The 24,998-nt window shown below is 33.2% G+C and overlaps 1 protein-coding gene across 2 annotated transcripts in view; it reads left to right on the forward strand.

Annotated features, from left to right (window-relative positions):
* shg (DE-cadherin) overlaps positions 1–24,221 on the forward strand; it is a 182,476-nt gene extending 158,255 nt beyond the window's left edge. For both annotated transcript variants that reach the window (XM_013310639.1, XM_013310640.1), the window contains 13 exons: positions 2,291–2,444; positions 3,797–3,984; positions 8,682–8,873; positions 9,818–9,973; positions 11,708–11,905; positions 13,246–13,462; positions 16,082–16,300; positions 19,835–20,059; positions 20,459–20,589; positions 20,706–20,841; positions 21,219–21,425; positions 21,725–21,877; positions 22,727–24,221. In XM_013310639.1, the coding sequence (XP_013166093.1) occupies positions 2,291–2,444; positions 3,797–3,984; positions 8,682–8,873; positions 9,818–9,973; positions 11,708–11,905; positions 13,246–13,462; positions 16,082–16,300; positions 19,835–20,059; positions 20,459–20,589; positions 20,706–20,841; positions 21,219–21,425; positions 21,725–21,877; positions 22,727–22,848 (2,298 nt within the window). In that variant the 3' untranslated portion in view covers positions 22,849–24,221. The remainder of the gene's footprint in view (positions 1–2,290; positions 2,445–3,796; positions 3,985–8,681; positions 8,874–9,817; positions 9,974–11,707; positions 11,906–13,245; positions 13,463–16,081; positions 16,301–19,834; positions 20,060–20,458; positions 20,590–20,705; positions 20,842–21,218; positions 21,426–21,724; positions 21,878–22,726) is intronic.
* Positions 24,222–24,998: the final 777 nt, after the last annotated feature.

Consider the following 24,998-nt stretch of genomic DNA (forward strand, 5'->3'; position numbering starts at 1 on the left):
TAACAATCGGGTCGTTAGACTACCATGGTATATAAAATTTGCTAGTCCCTTCTCAGAAAGAATACTTATTAAACCATGATCCAATTTTTTTTCTTACATTAATTTTTATTCTGTCTTAATTTTTTCGACAAATCGAGATCCAACAAACGGGGAACTGGTAAGAATAACAATTAGATTCCAATCTCCCCTAATTGTAAAAGCATTGTCCGCTGGGTAACTTCGTATAATGCTAGTTTCACACGAGAGCAGAACATTGAGGCAGAGTAGTAGATAGCATAATCTTTCTTTTATTGCGCAAATGAGCAAGCTTCCACCTTAAATTGCTATATTAGCGAAGTATCCGCTGTTTATAGACATCTGCGATAAGTTAGATGATTGTAGATACGTTGCCTACTTTTAATGGACATGCGAAATGATGTTCCGTCGAGATGTTGGCGTTCAAACATTAGTAGTACTGTTCTGTCCTACTGTTCTATGTGTGCTGTACTCGTGTGAAACTTGCATAAATGCGATTTTAGGCACAGCGGGCGCGGGTCCTCTCCGAGCCGGATTAAGACGGCATTATCAAACTTGGGAGTGACGGCAATTCATTCATCCTCCGAACTGATGGCTCCCTTCGATACGACTCTGGCATATTCCTTAAGATTTTATCGACTTCCTCAAAATTGGTTTAACTTTGAATGAATTATCCTTTTTGCAAGTTTCAATGCAAGTCTGACGTCTGAATATCCCTAACAAGATTTGTATGCATATACAAATATATTTTTCGGCACTTTCTGTAACAAAGTTTTTATGTTTTAAAGTAGTAACATTTTTTCCTATCAACCTTAATAAAAATTTTCTAACCATATTAATATAATTACTATCTGTGGGATCTTCAGTTTGAAAATAAAACATTCTAAAAGTTTGACTTTGCACGGTATTATATACTGTGATATAGTATCGTTCATTTAAATATCTAAAAGCTGGGATCACAAAAATATCTTTGCTTCCTTTTAAAAACTTTATAAGTTTATTCTTGTGAAGAGTTTAAACATTACAGTTATTTCCATAGTTAACGACACGGCAACCGGCGTACAACTACTTTCTAGCGACTTTAACACTGATGTTTTTAACAATTCCCTTCAAATGTTTCCTCGGAGCGAAGTTAAGGCGTAAAATAAATGCTTTGCAACTTGCAGTCTTTAGCAAATAAACAAAATATGTTGATGAAACTACGCAAACACTTGCGCCATCTCGCGACCTAACAAAGTTATGACAAGTACATAAAGATAACAAAATACTTAAGTAAGAAAGTATTTAAGTACTTCTCTTTCATAGAAACTTTTAACATGTCATTCGAGTATCTTAAAATTATAAAATTTTCCTTCGTTAAAAAGATGAAAATTTATGCTGATTGTGAAGCAGTAAGCATATTTAAAAAAAACTGTATGATATTTTTTTGAAATTTCTTACAGTTTATTATTATTATTATAATGAAAAGTTTGTCATACGACTTTTTTCTTTATAAATAGTCAACCTTACTTTCTATTTTATACTTTAGAAATTTTCTGCGTAAAATTTAATAAAAAAGTTGAAAAGTGTGTGTTACTCGAGACAATATTCTATAAATCTGCCAAATTTCAATAGATGTTTTTTGTTATAGAGTTATCAAGTAAATATGTTAATCAAACGTATGCAACGGGAAACAGACACACTACCGAGATCATAGGGTAGCTTATGTGTTCTTCCACACTGTGTTTTACATCTCTAAAAAATGTCGTATAGAGGCGTACAGCCGTTTTGGAATTCTAACAATTACAAACATCTCTAACATTACTCTGAGATATTAGTTTTTGTATTAGTACAATTAAAGCATTGAAATATTAGACCTCTGTATTTAGTGCCGTTATAACTAAAATCGAATAAGTTACCATATTGTGTTGTACGGCTTTGTCCAACACAAACCGCCTGAGGGCACCCTATGACCTAGTATTAGATTAAAACCACAGCCTACCCCAGTTATTTTGAAGCTTGTCTTTGTAACTACAGTACAATAGTATTATACACGTAAATGTTATCTTGTTTTAAATATACCTACAGTATAGCTTAGAATAATAAATACAATTTTTAATTACCTTTAAAACAATTATCAGAATGAAAAAAAAAATATTTGTTTCAGTTTAATGGCTGAATTTCCGATTCTATTAAAATACACCTAAACATGTTTATTTTGTTGATATTTCGGTATGTGTTGATTTTTAATCTGAATCATCTCTTCAATCTCTTATCATTTATTTATATTGTACAGACGCAACCAGTAATATGGTACGAGAACGAACTGCCTGGTCAAGTGGTGATACTAACCGCCAAAGACTACGACTCAGCAGAGAACGGGCCACCATTCACCTTCGCGCTCAATGACTCCGCCAGCTTCGATATACGATCCAAGTTCCATATACAAGGTAACAATTTTTTTTTATCATAGAAAAGAGCAGCAGCTACTCTATAATATTTGTGCAAAAATTGTCATCTCTTCTGTTGTTCCCTTTTAAAAGAGAGATTGTTGATACCGACGTCTATCAATATTTAAGAGATTCAAGAGGAAGATTACTATCCCTTGATTAGATTAGCTACTAAATATGTTGATAATAATAGAATGATAATAAAAATTCATATAAATTAAGTTTGGTAAATCCGTCTACAATCTTTAAATCCGGTTCCGACGATCCGAATCTTCGAGGAAATTTCAAAGAAGCAACGAAAATCGAATTGACGATCGATTAATGTAGTTAAAATGCAATAAATGGTGCTAGAGACGACCTAGCTAACTTTGTTTTTGTAAGTGGCAATTCAATTTCCCGGACCGCCTCACACCCCCTATTCAAGTTCGCGTGTTGATAATTGTAACCCACGTTTGCGGAAATTATTCGCCACCAAAGCGAAATTAAATAAACTTTTTTCCCTACCGTTTAACTTTTGCATAGTATTGAGAGTTATATTTCGGAGCTGTACATATTGCCTTTTAAATACTAAATGAAGCCATATTTTTTGTAAAAATACTAGCTTTTGCTCGCGACTTCGTCCACGCGGTATTATAAAAACTTAATTAGTAGTCTATGTGTTCTTCCTGACTATGACTGACTTCTACATCTATGCCAAATTTCGGCAGGATCCGTTCTGGAGATACCTTCAAACATCCATCCATCCAAACATTCGTATTTAGTAAGATATAGGAATTTTACTGATGTGAATAAAAACAGTCAATCCTATTCTCTATATATTCTTTATCAAAAGAGATTATTTTTAGTAAGTTGAATATCGGAATATTTCATTCATTATTTCCTTACATTTATTTTAAGAGAACAAAATCTTGTATTTAATAGCATAGGCAGTCCTCTAATATTGATAGTCGATTAAAATAAATTGTCGTGGGCGGCTTCGTGTGTGCTATTTGTTGCCAACCTTCTTCGTGGGTTGCCATCTTAATTACTCTGATTTACGCCTTGTAGGCGTTGCTCTTTATTTAACTTAATTAAGATTTTAATTTAGTGTTAACAAATTGAAAATTTGCACGCAATATTGAATACAGAGTTATTAATATTAAATCTTTGATGTAGCTTTTGATATAATTATACGAAATCCGGGTGTTATTTGTTGGGGAAAATATTTTTTTTATCCTTATTCAAAATACAGTACATTCATTGAGCTTCCAGAGTCATCGAGAAACCCTCGGATAGTCGAAATGAAACAGTGTTTCGTTTAAATAGTCGATTAATAATTATAATATGTACTAATTTGTATCATTCGTTCGCAGGCAACATACTATCAACTTTAGTATCATTCGATCGAGAACAACGCAAAGAGTACAGGATACCGGTGGCCATTACTGACTCGGGCACCCCGAGACTGACCGGCGTGTCTATTCTACACGTCGTCATAGGAGACAGGAACGACAACCCCATGGGGCCGGGACATAGCGATATATTCGTATACAACTATAAGGTAAATACTTAAAAGAGAAAGGCTTCTTACAGGTTTTAGTTAATTTGTTTTTGAATTTATATTCTAATAAGCAATATCCTAGATCAAGCTTAGGAGTCGAAAGAGTTAAAAAATGTTCACATTATACGACTAATTTTTTTTTTAACTATCGGATTTTTCTGCGACTTTTAGATCGCTAATGTAACAAAGAGTGAGGTCGCAAATAAACTATCATGAAAAGAGTGACGTAATTTAACTGGTTCTCAAATCAAAAGCGTCATACTTGTTTGTCAAATGTTTGATAATGTTGGGATTTGTTTGATGCTTTTGTGCATAAAAATATGAATCTGTCGATTCGAAATGTTTGATTTAGGTAAGGTTACGCTAGGTTTAACAAAACCACAATGTAACTATGTCATTATCATTGATAAAATAATATCGTCCCACTATAATATGATCCGCTCAGAGTATTGCCTCCGTTAATTACACCGATCTATTTTACACGTTTCAATAATTAATTTCAATTAATTTACATTTAATTAAGCTTTTCTCGGTGAAAATGTTTCGCACTGTATAATTATAGCACCCCGCAGTATTTTTTATATTTATCAAATAGTTTTAAATAAGGACATTATAACGCTGAAAAAGGACGTATTCATTATTAAAACGTGGGTATAAGATCTTTTTACACTGGTCAATTGAACATAGCACATAGGTATAGGTGAGATTAGTCAGACACCTCATGCTAGTGCCCTTAAGTCAATAAAATGGACACGACAAATTGAAACTCTTTCTTTGTTTAAATACATTGTAACAATTAAATAATTTAACCCCATAATTTCGTCTTTAGTAAATATAATTAATCCGGTTTTGTCTGCAATATCCTCACTTAGCCATCCAGTATAATTCCACAGAGTATTGTACTCAAGTTGCATCCAGCACGTACATTGTAAATTCATTACATTACTTGGGAATTGTTTACAGCAGTCTAAAACTCTTTAGTGCTGCACATAAATTCCTTAAATCTGTCCCATAAATTGTTGTAGTTCACTCGATGAAGTAGTAGATTAATTGTATTCTTGGTATAAAACCCAAATTTATGAAAGGATTTATGAGATATCATTTTCGTTTGAGCGGTACTAATTCGACCATAATAAATAATTAAATGTTGTACGTCAGTTTCAAATCAGTAGTTAATTTAAAACCACTATCTTAGAGTTTCAAATAATCGGGTATTAAAAGTCCTCCAAAGCATCTGCAATGAATATCTAATTTTAAGAATACTCCTAATTATAATATAATTTAAAAATGAATAATGCAGGAATGTAATTGACTAATCTTGCATTCCATATGTTTAAGAAGTTATTGGTATTAATTTCAAATTGTTTCCTTTTAATGCTTCAGACGGAAATTTACTTCAATGAAATTTACAGCTGGCGATACTACGTGAGTATTTATGTTACGATTAATATTCAGCTATCGATTATTTTCCCTCGTTTTGCAATTTTATTTACGAGTTAGTTTTTTTTGTTTGAAATTTGCCGGTCAAATTGTACTGGATGGTTTAAGTTTGTAATTAGTTTTAGAGATTTCGTTAGAAGTTGGATGTTTTGATTCGATAAGGAAGTTTTCGAGCCTTTGTCTTAAATCTCCGTCGTGAAATAATTTATTTTTTTGTTTTAAATTTCTCAAGGCACCGTTCGCTTTGAAAATTAAAGTGGTAGCTCGTCTTTCAGTTCATGGCTTTGCCTCCAGATTGTGTTTCAACTTAATATTATTACGTTGAGAAGCAAATGTTTTAATATGAGACTATTTTTTGTTGTTGCTGCTATTAGTTAAATTATCTCTTATATATGTTTATATATGTTTTATAATACGTGATATAAACATACAAATTCAGGGAAAACATCACAGTACTTTATTAATTGTATATTAATATCAATGTCATCATTAAAATAACATAGCTTTATAGTTTTAATGAATGTCCATCGATTATCGAAATGTAGTTATCACTCGCACTCGATTAACGCCAAATTCAATTACGATTTCATCTGGCTTCATTTCATTCACAATTCTTCTGGAATGAGATTGTTTTTGATGTGTCCATACCTTTTGATGTATTTCCACTGCAGAAACACAAACAAAAACACATTTAAAAGGAATAATTATGTTTGTGCGATTGTTTCGTTTAACAGTTTGACTTAAATTTTTGAATTTAGAACTGTTTAAAAAGAAGACAGACGCTTATCAGACGACAATACATTTTGTAACTTATCTCTAAGTAGGTAATAACATTCAATTTGCATTCACTGAAGCTACTGACGAGGTATAAAACACACAAGTGTCGTTTTAACAGCGCAGAGTTCACTCTGTGTTCTCAACAAACCCAAGGGCGTAAAACTTTACGATTCCCCACTCTGGTCGCGACTATTTTTCGGAATTAGCCGTTTTAGTGTCAGACGAAAGTTATGTTCACTTTTACACTGCAAGCATTTACCGTAAAATATTGGTTATAAACATTTTCATCAGTAATTTGTGTTGATTTAGGAATAAAAAAATATGCGCTCCTTTTTAAGACAATAAGAAAAAATCTAGTATATGAACAACGATAGTTCAATCATTTGCATTGAATCTTACAAATTGCAATTGAATAATTAACGTCGTCTGTGGAATTTCGAGGCAAAGTTTACACAGTTTCTTTATTGGCGTAGCCAAAAACTTTTAAAGATTTAATCGGTTCTAAAGATACCCAAGGGATGGGCATGCAACTAGAGAACCCTTGTTAATTATTATCATAGATTACCCACACTTATTGCAAAACATTCTTGTAAGAAAGCTATAGTTAAAAGGCAGGTGGAAACGTGTTTCAAACATGTCTATGTGGACTCTCTACTACAAGAGTTTGTCATCATTCAAAGCAATATATCTTACTCGCTTCTTAATCAAGTTACCTTTCACGGAGTCCATACTTTCATAGAGTTACACATCTAGTCACACATTATTATTAACGTTGCAACAAAGTTTCTCACTTCATTCCCCTAAAGGATAGACTGAATGCTCTTGATGTATAATAATGACCATTAAAATGTTAATTCCGCCTTAATGAAAGTGTGGTTTAGTTCACGGGTATAAACAGAGCTTATGGTGGTAGTTTTTATAGTCCCGACCTGATTCCCCTGAGTTACGCCGCCCGTAATATTCCAGATGCGATGTACTACGAGCGACTTTGTCATGGGATTTGGCCAGATTCGCGCCGTATTCCGCGGCATTGTTCACGAAATTTGAACGGACTTTTTTCTTTTGTCAACTATTTGATTAAAACTGTACACTGGCTGTAGATGTCTCATTTAATGGATTTAAAAATTAAATGATATTTTAATAGTCTTTAATCATTGCAATATTAACGGATAATAACATCATTATCTTAGAAAATGAAAGGCATTATTATGACGATAAGAATATCTATCTATGTATGTAAAGTTCATCACCGTATTAGTAATAAAACTTGCATAATTTACGAAAAGCCCTACGCACCGTTGGGATTTGACCCGGATTTATGAGATATTTGTAAAAGAACAACTCTACAGACGTGCAGCCAAAACAAACAACTAAACGCTGAACTTTTTTCTTATGTGTAGTTTATGTTAACTAATTTCTGTTTATCATATAACTAAATGTCTTTAATTAAATTCATTGAATATTCATATCTAATTGTTGATTCTGTTTCAGTAAAATACATTTAAAGCTTGTATATTTGTCATCTACAGCGTGTCCTAAAATTCAACGATAAAACGGTACTGGTGTATAGCCACATCAATAACTACCCGGGGAAAGATATTAAAAAAATCCAACTTTTTGTTTAAAGTTACATTTTAGGACACGCTGTATATTACGCCTTAAGAATGTAATTGCAAAAGTTAAAATCATGGAACATCGCTTGCTTAATTCTAATAAGAGTTTAACAGGCGAACTGTTTTGTTTATGTCCTAACTATATTGAGATAATTCGAAATTGAATACAAATGGTTGTAGTCCCCTTTCTAATTCGTCGACTTCTCCCTAATGAACCTGAGACATCGCCGCAAACGAGGCGACATCTCTCGCACAAATTGAACAACTTCCTTGCAGATTAGTGTTGCTAGTTGTTTTGCTCGGATAAGCAAACAAGGTTGGATAACCTCCTTGTTAATTAGTATTTCATTTGTTAATCTCAATATGCTTTTTGAGGATCATATTTCATCATTTTGTTATCTTTTGGCTATGAATATAGCATCACAGTAACCGGAAAGCTATACTAATATATCTAAATATATGATTAAACATACAAAATTGACTTTAAAAAAAAAAGCACTAGAAATTTCAAACCTACTTCCGTAAGTTTAGATATATATTTGGATATTTTGTTACCATTATCTTGACAAAGGCCTAAAATTAAAATGGATTGAAGTTTAAAAAACAAAAAAAAATCTTTTAATAATATACATAAATGTAGTACAAATTATCCATTAAAAGCAAATATAATGTCCAATAGACAAATTCGATAAATAATAACTAACTTAACTCAATCCTGAACAAACATTTAAATGCTGTTATACCCTATTATAATAATTTGATAATGTTCTTCAATTTGTAGCACTTATTTAACTTTTTTTTCAGTACTAAAATATTGACACATCTTTAAAGTTTTAATCTAATTAACCAAATGTTATTCATCACCAGGGTGAAGCACCAGATACGGAGATCGGTCGTGTATTCGTCGACGACCCAGATGACTGGGACTTACCAGATAAGAGGTTCATGTGGCTGCCGTCATACGAGAAGAGAAGTCCATACTTTGATGTGCATAGCAACACTGGAATGATTACTATGAAAGAAGGAACGCCAAATGGAACTTATCTATTGAGATTTAATGTGAGTTAACTAGACTTTTCTTATCTGTTGTAAGATGTAAGCAAAAACATATTATCATCTCTTTCATTCTATTTATATTAAACAGAGATAGGTAGGTCTTTTTATATACGGTTTTGAAACCTACAGTTTGTGTTTGATGACGGAAATAAAAAAAAGTTTTGTATTCAAACGATAGTTAGTTTCCATCAGGAAACGCCATTAAGTAATATCATTTATTGGAATATTTGAATTTTATGTAATTATATGCGAAAGATTACAATTTGGTTTGAAAACTACGATAAATTTTAACACCAAAAAGTACTTAAGAATACTCATTAAAATCACGACTAAATCGTAAACAAACTACGGACACTAACAACATTAAATGTAACGGAGTAAATTAATCTTTAACGAGAAACTTTTTAATTTGCCTGCATAAAAACATGGAGCGAACAATATTTTTATTAAGAGCCGACACTACGGCGTGGTTAAAACATGAGCGTTGGAAAATGACGACTTGCGCAGTAAATACTGAACGCTAAATTATTAAGTTTGAACCGCAAGTTGAGAGAAACATCTCCCGGCCACTACGGACAAACTTTTTCTTGTTCAAATAAATCTTTTGCTAAGTAAAGAAAACGGTTATTGCTGTTTCTCTTTAAAATATTCTCTTTATCAATAGCTATTTTTTCTTTGAATAAAATTGCTATTATATTTTTAAGGGTATTAAAATTTTCTAGCTAAAATTCATTAAACAAAGTACTATAAACACATATTTAACAGTAAAACATATTTCTTATAATCACCTTGACGTATAAATTTCAATCAGCGGCAGTCAAAAGGTATAGGTATCAGGTAAATATACTTGTTGAACCACAGTGTCTTACTGTAATACAGACATTTCTGACTGACTGGGTCATGTTGTTTGGCGCTGTATGTATTTCAAGGGTATTATTTTCCTTTAGGTAACCGAAGAAAATGAACCTCTGGTGCCGTTCCACTGGGTGGAGGCGACAGTAAACGTCACTATCAAAGAGATTCCAGAGGAAGCTGTAGACAAGTCCGGCTCAATCCGTTTCGTTAATATCACCGCAGAAGAATTCATCGTTCCAGAAGCTGACGTAAGTAAATTGTTTTAAATCTGAGAAAATCGCTAAATATCGTTATTATTATATTACTCGTCAATTTATTTACTTTTCTATATGTTTGTGTATTTTCAACGAAGTGACATGAATATAAATGTCATGCTTAATATGTCTGTAAATTGCATTAATATAAATGTATGGAATATTTCATCAAACCAATCAGTAACGCAATACGATAACATCAAAATCACATACCAAAATTCATGTCGAAATATATTCCTAACGCAATTTACTATTCAAACTATCGCGACGCAAAAAAGAATCACATTTCAAGCCTTGCTAATTAAAATACAACCGTAACGGCATAATCTCACGATCTATATTTAAATTGATTGTGTGACAATATGACACGCCTAAATATCGCTTTTCGTATCGGAATTTAGATGCCCGCAAATATTATGGGGTTTAGTCACACGATACGCAAAATGGTACAATCATCAGTGGTACATGATCTATGAACCTTATATCCTTTTAATAAAGTTCAAATTGTCACAATATTGCATTTTTATAAGTGTACGCGACTGTACTGGTGTAAATTTCACTCACTTCCGCACTGCGGTGACCCAATACTTCTTTTTCTGTCTAGCACGAAAGCTTGCTGGGGAATTCGTATAAGTTTATTGCTCATATCTGTTAGTTCGAAAGTTGCCGAGTCTAGCATCGGATTTATATTTTTATTGACAATATATTTTTGATTTATAGACCGATGTTGCGGGTTCGTTAAAGAAAATATTTGTGGCTTTCTTAAAGGCAGGCGATGGACTGTGGAAATATGTCATTGATTTTATTTAAAAAGAAAATGTAAAACACAGACAACACTATAAGCATACTAGCTGTGTCCCGTGACTCCGTCTGCGCGGAATTAAAAAATCTTAATTAGTAGCCTATGTGTTCTCCCAGATTATGTTCTACATCTATGCCAAATTAAATCGATATCCATGCAGCTGTTCTGGAGATACCTTCAAACAAACATTTATGTACCTATCTAAACATTCGTATTTATAATATTAGTAAGATTTAAACTAAAATAAACATAAAGTTGTCAACAAAAATAATTCCCAATGAACTAAATTAATATTGTAAAATTCTTTAAAATTAGGCTAGCTTGTAGTTCGGCTTTAATGTGCAGATTATATCTAGTACATTTTGTGCATTAAGTCGGCCGTATACACAAACTGAACCAGAAACCCAGTTGGTGAGTATCATCGGTAGTACAAAAGGTTCATGATAATTTACGACCGAATCAACAGCAGTTTCATTCGCAACGATAGTTTAATTTGCAAATTTATGCTCGCGGGTGGAGAATTTGCATGTCAGTGGCGCCCACTCGGTTACTGTGTCGCTGGAAACCATTAATTCTTTCTGATTATTCTCGAGTACATGCTTTAAAGCGTTTTATTACAATCTAAATCGCACTTTAAGTATTTTTGTAACTTATAGAACTGATTTTTTTCGTATTTGAAATTGAATTAAAAAAGTAATACTTTAGAGGTATAACTTAACTTTCGCATAAAATATTTTAATTTGTACTTATAAGTCAAAATCTTATCGAATCTTTTTAGGGAATCGCAATTTTTACTATTTGAAGATTATTAAAATTAATAATGTAAATAAAACAAACAAACAAATGTCATCAATCGGTTATAATGGGCGAAAGTACAGTCGTCTTCAATGTTGTTAACAAACAATTAATGCTTATTTTTGTTACAGGGTACGAGTAAAAAGGACAAACTACATCGCCGTCTCGCTCAGCTTTACAATACGTCATTAGACAATGTAGACGTGTTCACGGTGTTCAGTAAGCCAACTGTCAAGGACGTGTTCCTGGACGTCCGCTTCTCAGCACACGGCTCTCCGTACTATCCAGCAGAGAAACTGGATAGTATGGTTATTGGGATACAGGAAAAGGTAAGTAATACTTTTAATTCCACTGTTCCGTACTACTGCACCAGCGGCGGGGAAGCAGCGCGGGGGTCCCTTCCAGACCTCACCCGCCGCCCCGCGCGCCCTCACACCGCGACCTTCAGTTGCGCTTCAACACTCCGCGCGCCGACACATCAATCATCTTTGTCTATTTTGTACATCATATTTCATCGTATTACAATCATCAGCAACCAACCAGCCTTTCATTACATCATACAGTCCACTCGCTCAACATATGATTGACTTCGAGCCGGATAGAATAGCTATGAACATCTTAGTGTGTATATTTATGACAAATAGAAGCCATTGATTCGTGTCAAATCGGAGCGAATTTATAATGTTTCTATTTACTTTGTAATATTACTATTTATATGTTAAACAATAAAAACGTTATCATATAAAACTAATCGATAAGGTATTGAAATGTGTTGTATAAATAGTAAAGGCCTAACGCACACAAATACGCCGCGTATTGTTGACGATAACTCCTAGACTAACATTTACCAACAAACAAAACTCCGTGGCCTTACCTTGAATCGATTACCTTCTGTACACTTTACTGCAAATAACTAGGAATAGTCGTAAATATGACAACGTGTCTGGAAACTTGCCTTAAACCCAATTCTGTTTATATTTACGAGATGAAGATAACTTCGACTTATTGCAGAAATAGCTTTTAGTATATAAATTCGTACTGTTTATTTGTCTATCTAATGTTAAAACTTGTTTAATCCATGAGAAGATTAATTCTCTGACTACTTCCACTTATCGGACGACACACAAAGTAAAACTATCCCCTAAGTTAAATTACTTTCCCGATCGAATCATTTTTCAAACATATTTCAAAGCGTGTAAAATGTAGCCATAAGGAATAGCGGCACTCTATTTTATTAGAATCTTAAATAAATAAGGCTTTTTTTATTTACTAACTTATTTAACTGCAAATGTAAATAAAAACATCATTACTTTGTAAATGGAATTTCTATCTGGTTTAATGGATTTGTAATATTAAATTGCATATTCGCTACTTCCTACTTGAATCATTATTTTTCAATTTATGATATTGCTGTAGCCCGCGACTACGTTCGCGCGGAATTAAAAAAGAACATAATTAGTAACCTATGTGTTCTCCCTGACTATGTTGTACATATATTTTAAATTTTAGCGAGATCCATGCAGCCGTTCTGGAGATACTTTCTAACAAACATCCATACATTCATACATCCAAACATTCGTATTTCTGATATTAGTAAGATTATATGACAAAGAATTTAGATACTTAACCGATTCAATGAATAAAATTAATCCAAATAATTCTTCATCAGCTCGAAGAAGAATTAGAAGCAAAGATTTACATGGTGAAGATCGACGAGTGTCTGATAGAGAAGGAGCAGTGTGAGGACTCGTGCCGGAATGTGCTGATGAAGAATAATGTGCCTCTCTCCGTTTACACCAACACGACAAGTTTTGTTGGTGTATCTGCGAGGGTAGAGTCGGAGTGCACATGCGATGTTGAGGAACCGCTTATTTGCTTGAATGGAGGTAAGGAATAAACTCCAGTAAATTTTATGATCAACAATATTTCCAAATAAAATCTACGCTTAATAAGCTAAATTAATTCTCATCAAATACTATCGCAATAACACAGTTCAACATTTTGTTTAATCTCGTTGAGTAGATTTTTATATTGGACTAGCCGTCGCGCGCTACTCCGTCCGCGCAATATTAAAAAAAAACTTAATAAGTTAAAAAGTTAAATATTAGCATTTATAATATAAGTAAGATTCATTGAGTTTCTGAGACCAAAATCCCTTTTTAAAACATATTGTTATCTCTGTTTTATTAAAGGTAATGACAGGGATGAAGATATGTTTTATACAGAGATTTTGGTTGAATTATGGTCTTTCAATTGTCAATGTGTATTCAAATTTTATCTGCTGCTTAATGTCTTGTATTAAAAATATCGCTATCTTTGTTTTTTCAACGAGAATGAAAAAGGATGACAAGTGTTAAGACAATAAAAACCCACATTTAGTAAATCTGTTCAATAAAAAAAATATTGCGATATTTAAATGAAGTATTAAAATTATATCATCGAACACAGCAAGGAATATCACAAAGTTCATAGCCAAGTTTACGACACCCGGTAGAAATGACATCGTATAGGATGGATTTTATTATGTGGCCACACAATGTAAGCTTTAAGTGCATATACTGCAAGATACCCTTGGATGACGATTTTTATGATATTATAAAAATATATCCTACCAAATAAATAATACATATAAAGTGGTCAGTATACGATGTCTCCATTTCAAAGAAAAAAAGGTTTATTATCCCTGCACAATAAGCCAATAGCCAACGCTCGAGTTTCGAAAGCGGCCGCCATTGTTAAAGTACTTTTATTTCTCATAAATTATAACAGTCAAAAGGGAGTAATAAAGCTAAAGAAATGTACTGACGGATATAAATTATTACGATCTAAGATATAATTTTAATGTTGCAGTTTATAAAATTTCCAAGGCCCACAAAGGGCTGTAGAGCACATATCAAAAATTCGTTTACTATTAACTTTTTATAAAATAAATTACAAGCGCTTCATCTTAATGTAGGCTTTCACTGCAGAACTACTATAATAAAAAAAAATAATTCAACAATTTTCCTTTAAATTTTCCATTCTGAATATAAAAATTTGCAAAATTATCAAACTCTACTTTCATGTATGTATGAGCAATATAAAATAGATTTATTCAATTCAATTACGTCATAGATAATAAATTGTTTCTTAAATATCAACCATATAAAATACATAAAAATAAATCATAAAATATCTATCACTTTGTGTTGTGTCGTAAATATAAAAGTGTTTAAATCAATCTTCTGAACCAACAAAGTATAATGTATACTGTCATAATAAAGTTATAGCATTGGTACTATTTTAAAATTGGAATACTTATCTCCTAGATTATAAAAATTAAATTTTCAATCATCATCATCGGCTCACTGTACGTCCCCACCGAGGGGCTCGGAGCCTACCCTAAGTTAAGGGTGATTACGCCATAGTCAACAACACTGGCCAAGTGCGCGTTGGTTGACTTCACACAAATCTTTGAATTTCCTTCATCGTAAGAACGTCAGATAAATGTACATATGTAAATCAGAAATCGAAAAACACATTGGTACATGGCGGGATACGAACCCAGGACCTGCAGATTGCAAGTCAAGTGCTTGACCCCTGAGCCACCGACGCTCTAGTTTCAATCATTTAGTAGTTAATACCTTTAGTTAATAATTAGTTGAACTCATAATTAAGTGCCTACTATTATAATACTAATAAAATTCCACTCAACAAAGTATCAAATAGATAAAACTTAAATCCCATCATGAACCTTGCACGGTTATAAACTGAGACCGACGTTATCCTGTGAAGTTAGCAGCGCAAGGGTTGACTTGCACCAAGAATCGCGTTACTTCCTTCCCACTGTCATAATGAAGTTATACAACTTTACTAACAACTTACAATTTAATAACTCACTGACTTATACAGAATTGACTTATAATAGTTTTGAATAAAATCTTTCGATAATCTACATCCATTAGTTAAAACTTACTTGTGAAGTTATAAATTGGTATATCGATTATTAAATCGAGTTAAAAGTAATTAGATATCGATTAGGCAAAGTTCAACGATAACGTTAACATTGATTAAATGTGTCGTTGGAGTAATTTGAAGGTTCTCTTCTTTTAAATAATTTTAGTTTAAAAAAAAAAACTTTCTTTCAAACTGTATAATAATTTTTACGTTAAAAGTTCATAGACTTTACATATATTTCGCTTGTTAAATTTCACGCTGTACTAACCACTTTATAAAATACATTCAATATAAGTTAGAGAGGAAATTGTTTTGGAATTTTTTTTTTGATACTTTGGTAAAGTTTATGCACTATCACGAGTATTTACTCCACAAAAATAACATGTAAAATCCCCTTCAAGGTTACATAGTAAATACTCTTTCCAAACTATTACTTGTAGTCATTCCTAGTCATCGGTAAATATTGCTAATGATAATAAGATATTGTTGTATACTTTATAGCTATCTGTATAACAGTTGAAGTATTTAATTTTACCCAAAATGCTAAATTTATTATTTTTTTTCTTTAGGAACCCCATTCGCGGACAAATGCGAATGTCCCGAAGGTCTATCTGGGCCGCACTGCGAGCAGACGTCTATCGGTTTCCATGGGGACGGCTGGGCAATGTATCCCTCACCGCCGGCCTGCCATGAGGGCCACGTCACCCTCACTTTGACGTCACACGCCAGCAACAGCCTCGTCTTCTACCTCGGACCTTTGAAATACAATCCACTGTTAGATGTACAAGGTTAGTATTATTTCAACGTTCAGTTTGTTAATTTTTAGCAGTCAATGGGTTAATTGATTGGGGAGCTAAAGCTCCCAGTTTGAAACATCACATAAACACACATTATTGAATTGTACGTTTATATTTACATTGTGTCAAAAGTTTAACAAAATTTCAGAATAACAACGAGAAGGTTTAATCAAATATCTGCAAGAAAATGTCTGCCAAACTTAAAAATTATGTGTTACAGTTTCCTTTTATAGCTGTTATTTTACGCGTTTTTCGTTTTAAAAATAAAATCGTAAAAAATGTGAAAACTTCAATGTCTTCTGTTCGATCGGATAACGAATGTAGTGGTGTTTGGAACAAAATAGAAAGCGAGCGAATTGACAGCGCTTCCACGGATAAGCAGCCGGTGCCGTGGCGCCAAACATAAAAGGTTCCAGACTTTATTTCGTACCGGGACTGCTTGTATAAGTCTTTTCACAGCTAAAACTTTTATAGCTCAAGACATACCGTGGTGCTATAATTTCAGATTTTAATATAAGCTGGAACAAACAAAATTTAGTTATAGCTTTATTTTTCCTTGTAACTAACTGTTTTCGCTGGTTCCAATTATTCGAATTTAATGGCGGAATTTCTCAGTTAAAAAAAAGATATTGGTGGCCAAAACTTGTCCTTACTCTTTATTTTTATATATTCGATATACTGCTCTTGATTAGAGCAATAAAATTTCTATTTTCTAAATGACCTCAATTAGTGATAAATTTCGACAAAATCACTCGTTAATCTATTTAATTAATTAACCATTACAATTAGATTTAGTGGCCGCATACTGTCGTAAATACAATGTTTTACTACTAGAAATATATAGGCAAATGTTTTTTTTCGACAAAAGTTTGAGTCAAGTTGCAGTTTATTTTTAACAGGCGCTCGATGATTTTAGGATACTTTCCATGCGAATGACGAAACTTCATCCTTGACCTTTAAGCGATGACATGTCCCTCGTTTTAATATAGCGACGGCCATATTTTTATACTTTATTATTTAAAATTTTACAATTTGTGCGGGATAACGCAGTGATATAAGCCCTATTGTTAATATTGAATTGTTAGTGTCCGGGTCTTTGGCACCGCCTCGCCGCCAGAGTAAATACGATCCCTAGACGTTGCCAAATTGCCAATTCTGTTAAGTGTACTGCACACACTTTGAGTTAGACGCACGATTGCTTACGTTCGCGTCGATTGCAGATTTCTTTGCGATCACAGAGTACAAATTTAAAGTTGTAATATGATCGGAAGACAACTTTGAAGACGAGATTTCTTTTCTTTTTTAACATTCAAATACCATAACAAAGTTATATTTGTGTACATTATGAATTTACGCGCGTTTTGTTAGTTTAATTAATTGTAAAAGTTTTTACTACAAATTAAAATAATATGTAAGTATTCATTAACCTTAATTCATACAAATATTACCATATTTATGAAAACACTTGAATATAACATTGCGTGGTCTTCCATCAAAACATCAAAATAAGAAACATGTTAAGTCAAAGAATAAAAATCGCTTACCACTTAGGACTGAAAATTGTACAGCAAATTTTCGCTATAAGAGCTATAATTTAGCATTAGCGTATGTTGCTATGTCAAGTTTTCGACCTAATTGCATTGTAAGCGTCAAATTACATTTCGCCGAAGGATAGGAAATAAATGTCCTCGACTGTACAATTCAAATTAAGTCATACAATGAACAACTATTGTAAAGTTGGTCGAATAAACTGGCCATGTATTTAACTTGAATTAACGTTGGTCGAGAAAGCGTAACAATGTCGCCGGCTACAATGAATATGTCACAGTAGATTGGCGTAACAACTTGAATAATGATTTCCGGACGAAATCCACAATGGCCCCCGGATAAGAGCACGGAACGAAGTTTTATTTCTGAGGGGTTCGTTAGGGTTGAACGAAAGGTAAAAATTTAATTAGCCACGTCAAAGGAAAAATGAATTTTAAATCACGTATATGTTTTTATTGCAATACTAGCTTTGCACGCGACTCCGCGCGGATTCATAAAAAAATTTAATAGTCGCCTATGTGTTCTTCTAGGCTATGTTTTACATCTGTGAAACTAATTTCACCGTGAAGCCTTTCTGGAGATACCTTCTAACAAACAACTATCCATACATTAAAATATTTGCGGTTATAATAAGAAGTAAGATATTCTGGTGTTTTACGGACGCGGCCAGATCTACCAAGTGTTGGCTCTGGCAGCGGTGATGATGGTAACTCGGTCTCTAGCTCTCTGCTATTATCAAGTACCACAGGTCCCGTCTCATTAGATGAAGGAATCTCCAAGTTTTGGTCTTCTGTTACCGGAATTGGTTCTGCGACGTTATGGATAAATTAATTCAAATAGTTGAAATGAGAAACATAAAAACATTTTTTTTAATTTTGTGTTGTGCAGAACGATACAGAAAAGGTAACTAGCAAACTACTTGTTTTTTTTTTTTCAAACAATTAAAGAAATTATTTTTTTCTTCAAGTAACTGACTATCAGCAATTTTGTACCTCCTTCAGCCCTGACACGCGAAACGAAAAACGAAATCCAAACAAAACGTAATTCCAAACCCATTGCTTTGAAAAGAACGAATAAGGTTTCTCGCGTCATACAAAACGAGCTTTCAATAGCTTTGTTTGAGGTTAAAATCTGTATTGACGTTTAGGATATCATTTTAAACTAGCCGTGCCCGCGACTTCGTCCGCGAGAAATACTGTCCTTAAGTTGCTTGCGATACTGGACAGTACTTGGACATTGCAACATTACTTTATCTTTGTAATTTTTTTTCCCAAAATAAACTTAGCCTAAGTTGCTCCTTATTACAGCTATCTGCCAATAAAAGTCCCGTCAAAATCGATACAGTCATTTCAGAGATTAGCCGAACAAACAGACAAAAATTGTAAAAAATATTATTTTGGTGTATTTGGTGTTTGCTTTTCAGTTCATTTGTTACATACATAAATAAATATATATATAAATTTTTCTTACGTAATCTATAGGTGATAGTAATGATTATTTAATGACACAATAATGATAAATGACGAAAGTGTCGTACGCTTTATTGAGGTGATTGTTTTATGATAAGACTTATATCTATGTTATGTTACGCGTAATCACAGTTCTTTACTTTATATGAAACTAGCTGTCCACCGCGACACCTTCCGTACGCTATTAAAAAAGAATTAGTAGCCTCTGTGTTCTTCAAAACTATGTTCTATGTGTATGCCAAATTTCATCGAGATCTATACAGCTGTACCGGAGATACATTCAAAGAAACGTCCATCCATCTTTAGATGTTTACATATAAATTTATAATATAAGTAAGATTAGTAAGATCGATTTTGTGCCATGTTCATGTCCATGTTTCACAAATAAAATACCATTTGAAAAAAAACATAACAAATGCAGTATCTGACTAAACTTTCTTGATCCCTTTTTTTAGTAACGTGTTTTCAAATACTTTCCATATATATTTAAACACAATTTTGTTCACAGATTTCATGTCACTAGAATTAGTAGAAGGATTCCTAGTTCTACTAGTTAACTACGGCTCCGGCACCACGAGGTTAAACAATAGCGTAGTCCACGTAGCGGACGGCAAACCACATCTAATAGAGATAGTCCTCATGAGAAGTTCCATAGAGATGTTTGTTGATAGATGCAAACTGTCCACATGTATGAGCCTTGCCGCACCCACTGGACCTAGGGAAATACTAAATGGTAAGTCAATTTTAGTAAAATCTTAGATTTAGACCTTTTAACTCCAAGTTTAGCGTGTGATGAGTGGTCAACGTATTTATTTTACTTATCCGATGGCCACGGAAAGGACACGGATGGAACCGTCCTCCATCTACTAAATGTATGCAACGCATCTTTTATCTTGCTATAGATGTCTTTGGACACCGGTCATTTTGGTACTTTAGCAAAATGAAGTAGCCGCTTGCACATTTGAAACCTTTTAGTGTAATAAAAACTAGGGAAGAATTGATAACCTCCTTCTTTTTCAAGTCTGCTAAAAAACTATAGTTTATATGTTCAACCTTTATCTATGTATTGAACTGAACCCTTTCTCTTATCTTTATATATTATAGATGTCTATAAATAAATATTATGTTGTAGTAAACGGTCCCTTACAACTGGGCGGCGCCAGCATTGACCTGCAACACCTCGCGCGGACGTTCGGCTGGCAACATGTACCCACTAACCAACACTTCGTCGGCTGCATCAGTAATTTCACTTATAATGACTTTGTAAGTACATTTTTTGTCACGTTTTAGTTTCCACTGGAAGTGAACTTTGGGTAATTGAACACACAGACGCACAAACTTACAAACATCGTATATATAGAGTCGTTCATGTTATTTAGATGTACAATTTGGGCGAGCCGTCAGTTCATCGTAATGCAGACCCTAGCTGTCAAAGGAGTATGTTCACCGCTGTCACATTCGGCATTGACACCAATTTCCTCGTCGCCATATTGGTTTGCATCGCAATACTAGTCAGTAAGTATAACTTTTCATCTTGTTATATGCCAGAGTATTGTAATATTCATTCATAGGATCTACAGTACGTCTAATTTTATTCGATATTTTATCTTAATAAATAAGGCTTAAATTTATCATAGGTTTGGTTATTTCATTAAAATTACCACCTTTAAGTAAAATGACAAAAGTTTTCCGATATATGATTGTTAGGTAAATCAAGGATAGTTTTGTAATAGTTTGCTTAATACCAAATGCTTAACTCCGAAGCAATTGATTAACAATCACACCTAATTACTGTAATATCGAATACCGATTAAGGATTATCAGTCTTATTTAGCATTAACGATAGGTAGATTATGTAAGACAAAGTCTTTACCCTGTGCCTTTTCTTCCAGTACTACTCCTAGCAGTGGTAGTGCACAGGCGTCGTGCTGACGCGTGGGCAGAGAAGGAGCTGGATGACATCAGAGAGAACATCATCGCGTACGAGGACGAGGGCGGCGGCGAGGGGGACGCGGGCTACGACCTGCACGTACTCCGCCAGATGTACGACGGACCGCCCATGGACACTGATAGATCTGCCACTTTCATGCAGGCACCAGGTAAAATATATCTCTCACTCTCATAATCTCCCCCTCTCTCTTTCTTAGTCTCTCTTTTACTTTTACAGCGTTAACTAATGCTGATCCACAATCTTGCCTGACATTCCATGACAATATCACAAAAAGGATCTGGTTCAAAATTGTTATTTCTTCGCTGTTTAAATTGTCACATACATAATATAATCTCTTTAATTCTCTTAATTGTCAAGTTTTAAATAAAAAAAAATTAGATTTGATACTTTATTATCAAAGTTTCGTTACATTGTAGTTAGTAGGTTCTAATAATTCGTTTGTTCCAGTGGTAGGCGCGGCTCCGGACATCTCCGGTTTCCTGGATGACAAGAAGTCAGTGCTGGACCGCGACCCCGACGTCAACCCGTACGACGACGTGCGTCATTACGCGTATGAGGGAGACGGCAATACTAGTGGCTCTCTCTCTTCACTCGCCAGCTGTAAGTTTAATTTTTTTTTAAATTTAGTACTACTGGTTTTGTTTTTAATTTAGTTATTAATCGAAGAATGGGGAAAAGTATGAAAAGGACATGAGACTTTTTTCTTCTGTAAATTACTGTTAACGGAGAGCAAACGAGCAAATAGGTCGTGAGTTTATTACAGCTGAATTTTTTGTACTTACGAATCACAAAGAGCTACAATTAGCAATGAAAATAAATTGCTTTTTTTACATTTTACACGCAAATAACTCTAAAGCTTATTGTATAATAAATCCGGCATATACAATTTTTTTACTCTGTTTGGTGACAGTCCATTGCTCCCTAAAATATAGTGGTCATGTCCGGTCAGTTTGTTGTGTATCAAATTGAGTTGTAAAATCTTTTTTTTTTCACCGCGTAACGAGACCTGTGTACACATTTTTTCTCTCTGTTATTTGTCTATTTTTTGTAGAGTTTTTGTTGATTTTATGATGGGAAATATAAAATAAAATTCACTTTACACCTGATGGAGCTAGTTTGACGGTTACGGATATTTTTAATATTGCCCTTTTTAGTATTTATTTTCCACAGCCGAAATTAATTTTCATAACATGTCATTTAAAAAAATATAACCAGATAACTGCTGCGTTTACCATTGATTTGTGAGACTAAAATCTCTGTATAAAACATATCTTCATCCTTGTCATTTTATTTGATAAAACAGATATTAATATCAATGTGTTTTAAACGGAGAATTTAGTCTCAGAAACCCACGGTAAGTCATTCAATGATTACAATGACATACTGTGGCACACAGTCGTACAGGTGCCCTACAGTGTGGATTTTTTTTAATTTTTTTTTATTTCTTAGGTACTGACGACGGAGACCTAAAGTTCAACTATCTGTCAACATTCGGTCCGCGGTTCCGCAAACTGGCGGACATGTATGGAGATTCGGAGGAGGAGCGGCCGCACGAGGAGTCGTGGTGCTAGCGGCACGCCTGGCTCGTGTAGCCAGACGAAACTGCACCTTACGTCACCTCGGTATAGGGTGTGTTTTGCCCTAACTCGCCCCGGGATAGACCAAGCTTATGCCTTACCGCTTCCTTCATTTTAACTCTGTGCGAACGCTGGAAAGTGAATCACTGGACCCACCGCTCTGGAATTCTCCGGAGAAAGCCTGTGATAGTTTTGCGCGATCTAAGATTTTTTTTTATCTAAAGTGACATTTTTTGGTTAATCTGTGAGAAATGTGGTTTTACATTAATTCATATAACCTTATCTTTTTTGTAAAAAAATTTTTTGGTACTTAAAAATATTTGAAAAAATGTTTTTTTTTTCGTTGATATTTTAAAAAATGTTTATGAATTTATTTAATATCACATTTTTGCACATGTTTTAGTAACAATATCATTACTTTTTGTTGTTTTATATTGTACCGCGTGTAAAAAAAATGTTAGAAAAACATTAGTTATTGTCAATTATGATCGCAGAATTAAACATTTTTTATGAACATATTAAATGTAACTAAATTATTTGGTTTATAGAATTTTCTATATCAATACGATTTTTAAACACATCATAAACCGAAACAAAGTATTTGGAAATATCCCATACTTTTGACGTCTGATAGTACTATTTTGTAGAAATATTTTTGAAAAAATCACTTTTCTAAAGAAAAAAAAACATTTTTAGGGCATACATGCCACAATCGCTAAAATCCAATCTGGAATTAGACATTTGACCAATAAAGTGATTTCTTTAAAAACGATCTACAATAAGTAGTACTGGCTTCCACTGCTGATATGTTCAACAAAAACATTTTTGATTCAAAGAATGGGAAGGATATAATGTTGTATGCGGCAGTGGAAACTCGACCTTTACTGATGTTTGTATGCAATTTTTCACATTTCTTAATACCAATTCGTACTTTGTAAAGAATAGCATAATTAGGCATCTCTGTGTAAAATTAATTGCGTAATGTTGTACATGAAGACGATTTTGGGAGTGCTTGATTCGTAATTGTTGTAAAATAACATTTTTAGGACAAAGGAAATTAAAAAGTGTTAATATGTTTTAAGAAATGACTGATTTGTACTGTTGTTTAGGCATCGTTGTAGATACGCCTAAATTAATTCTACGTAATTGTTCCGTGTAAAAATAATTTTGTAATGTAACTGTGAACTGTGAGTTTTCATTGTCGTAACACTTGTTTTACATTTTGAAAAAAGTGATAAAAAATAACCTTAAGAAAACACCCTGTAGCCTTAATAAAACTGAGGCGGTAATTGATGAAATAGCGCCATCTATTGGCTGCATTTTAGAACACATTTTTTAATATTTCTTTAATTTAAATCAAATAAATTGTAATGTTATTTGAAATACTTTATTTTTCTGAACTTTTATTCGAGAATATTGAAAAAAATATTAAAACAAAGAATGAGAAGGATGGTAATAATGTTTTAATACAGGATGTTACGATGATAAAGACTCATCGTAAGAAATACAAGATGGCGGATGTGTGACAATGTTGCGAACGAATTGTTTTTTTAGAACAATTATTTTTTTATTGTTTTGTTATTCAGCCTAGGTATATATAAAACAATTCGACTTTATGAAGTTTCGTTGATATTTCGACCTGTCAGACGAAAAAAGTTACATCTGTTAGGTTATCTAAAGACATGTAACTCTTTTCGTCGGATGTGTCAATTTTTTATTGGCAGCATTTATGGCAGTATCATATATCATATATAAATTTAAGTATGTAAAGGGTTAGTGCCATCATTTCTCTCTTATAAGTTTAATTTTCGGTGATACCTGTTTCTACCGTGCTACCAAAATGGTAACTTTTACTACTGTTTTATAAGCACGGCAGAGGATTATCGATTTAAATTTTATATGATTCCGTGTTAGACCTAAGTTTATTTTTTTACAATTTTTTATACTTTAAATTGTACGTATTAAATAATTTTCCACCTTAGTTAATAATTTTGCTAAATGTAATTTATTACTTTTGTAACTATAGCGTCCAGATGTGAAAGGTGTGATGGATAAATAAATGGTTTTTAAATAATGACAGTGTGAAAGTCCCTTAATAATGCCATTTGTAACAAAATAGTTGATATATGAATGAAAATAATAAT

The sequence above is a fragment of the Papilio xuthus genome, unplaced genomic scaffold, assembly GCF_000836235.2.
Source record: "Papilio xuthus unplaced genomic scaffold, Pxut_1.1 DF827714.1, whole genome shotgun sequence".
NCBI classification, from domain to species: domain Eukaryota; kingdom Metazoa; phylum Arthropoda; class Insecta; order Lepidoptera; family Papilionidae; genus Papilio; species Papilio xuthus.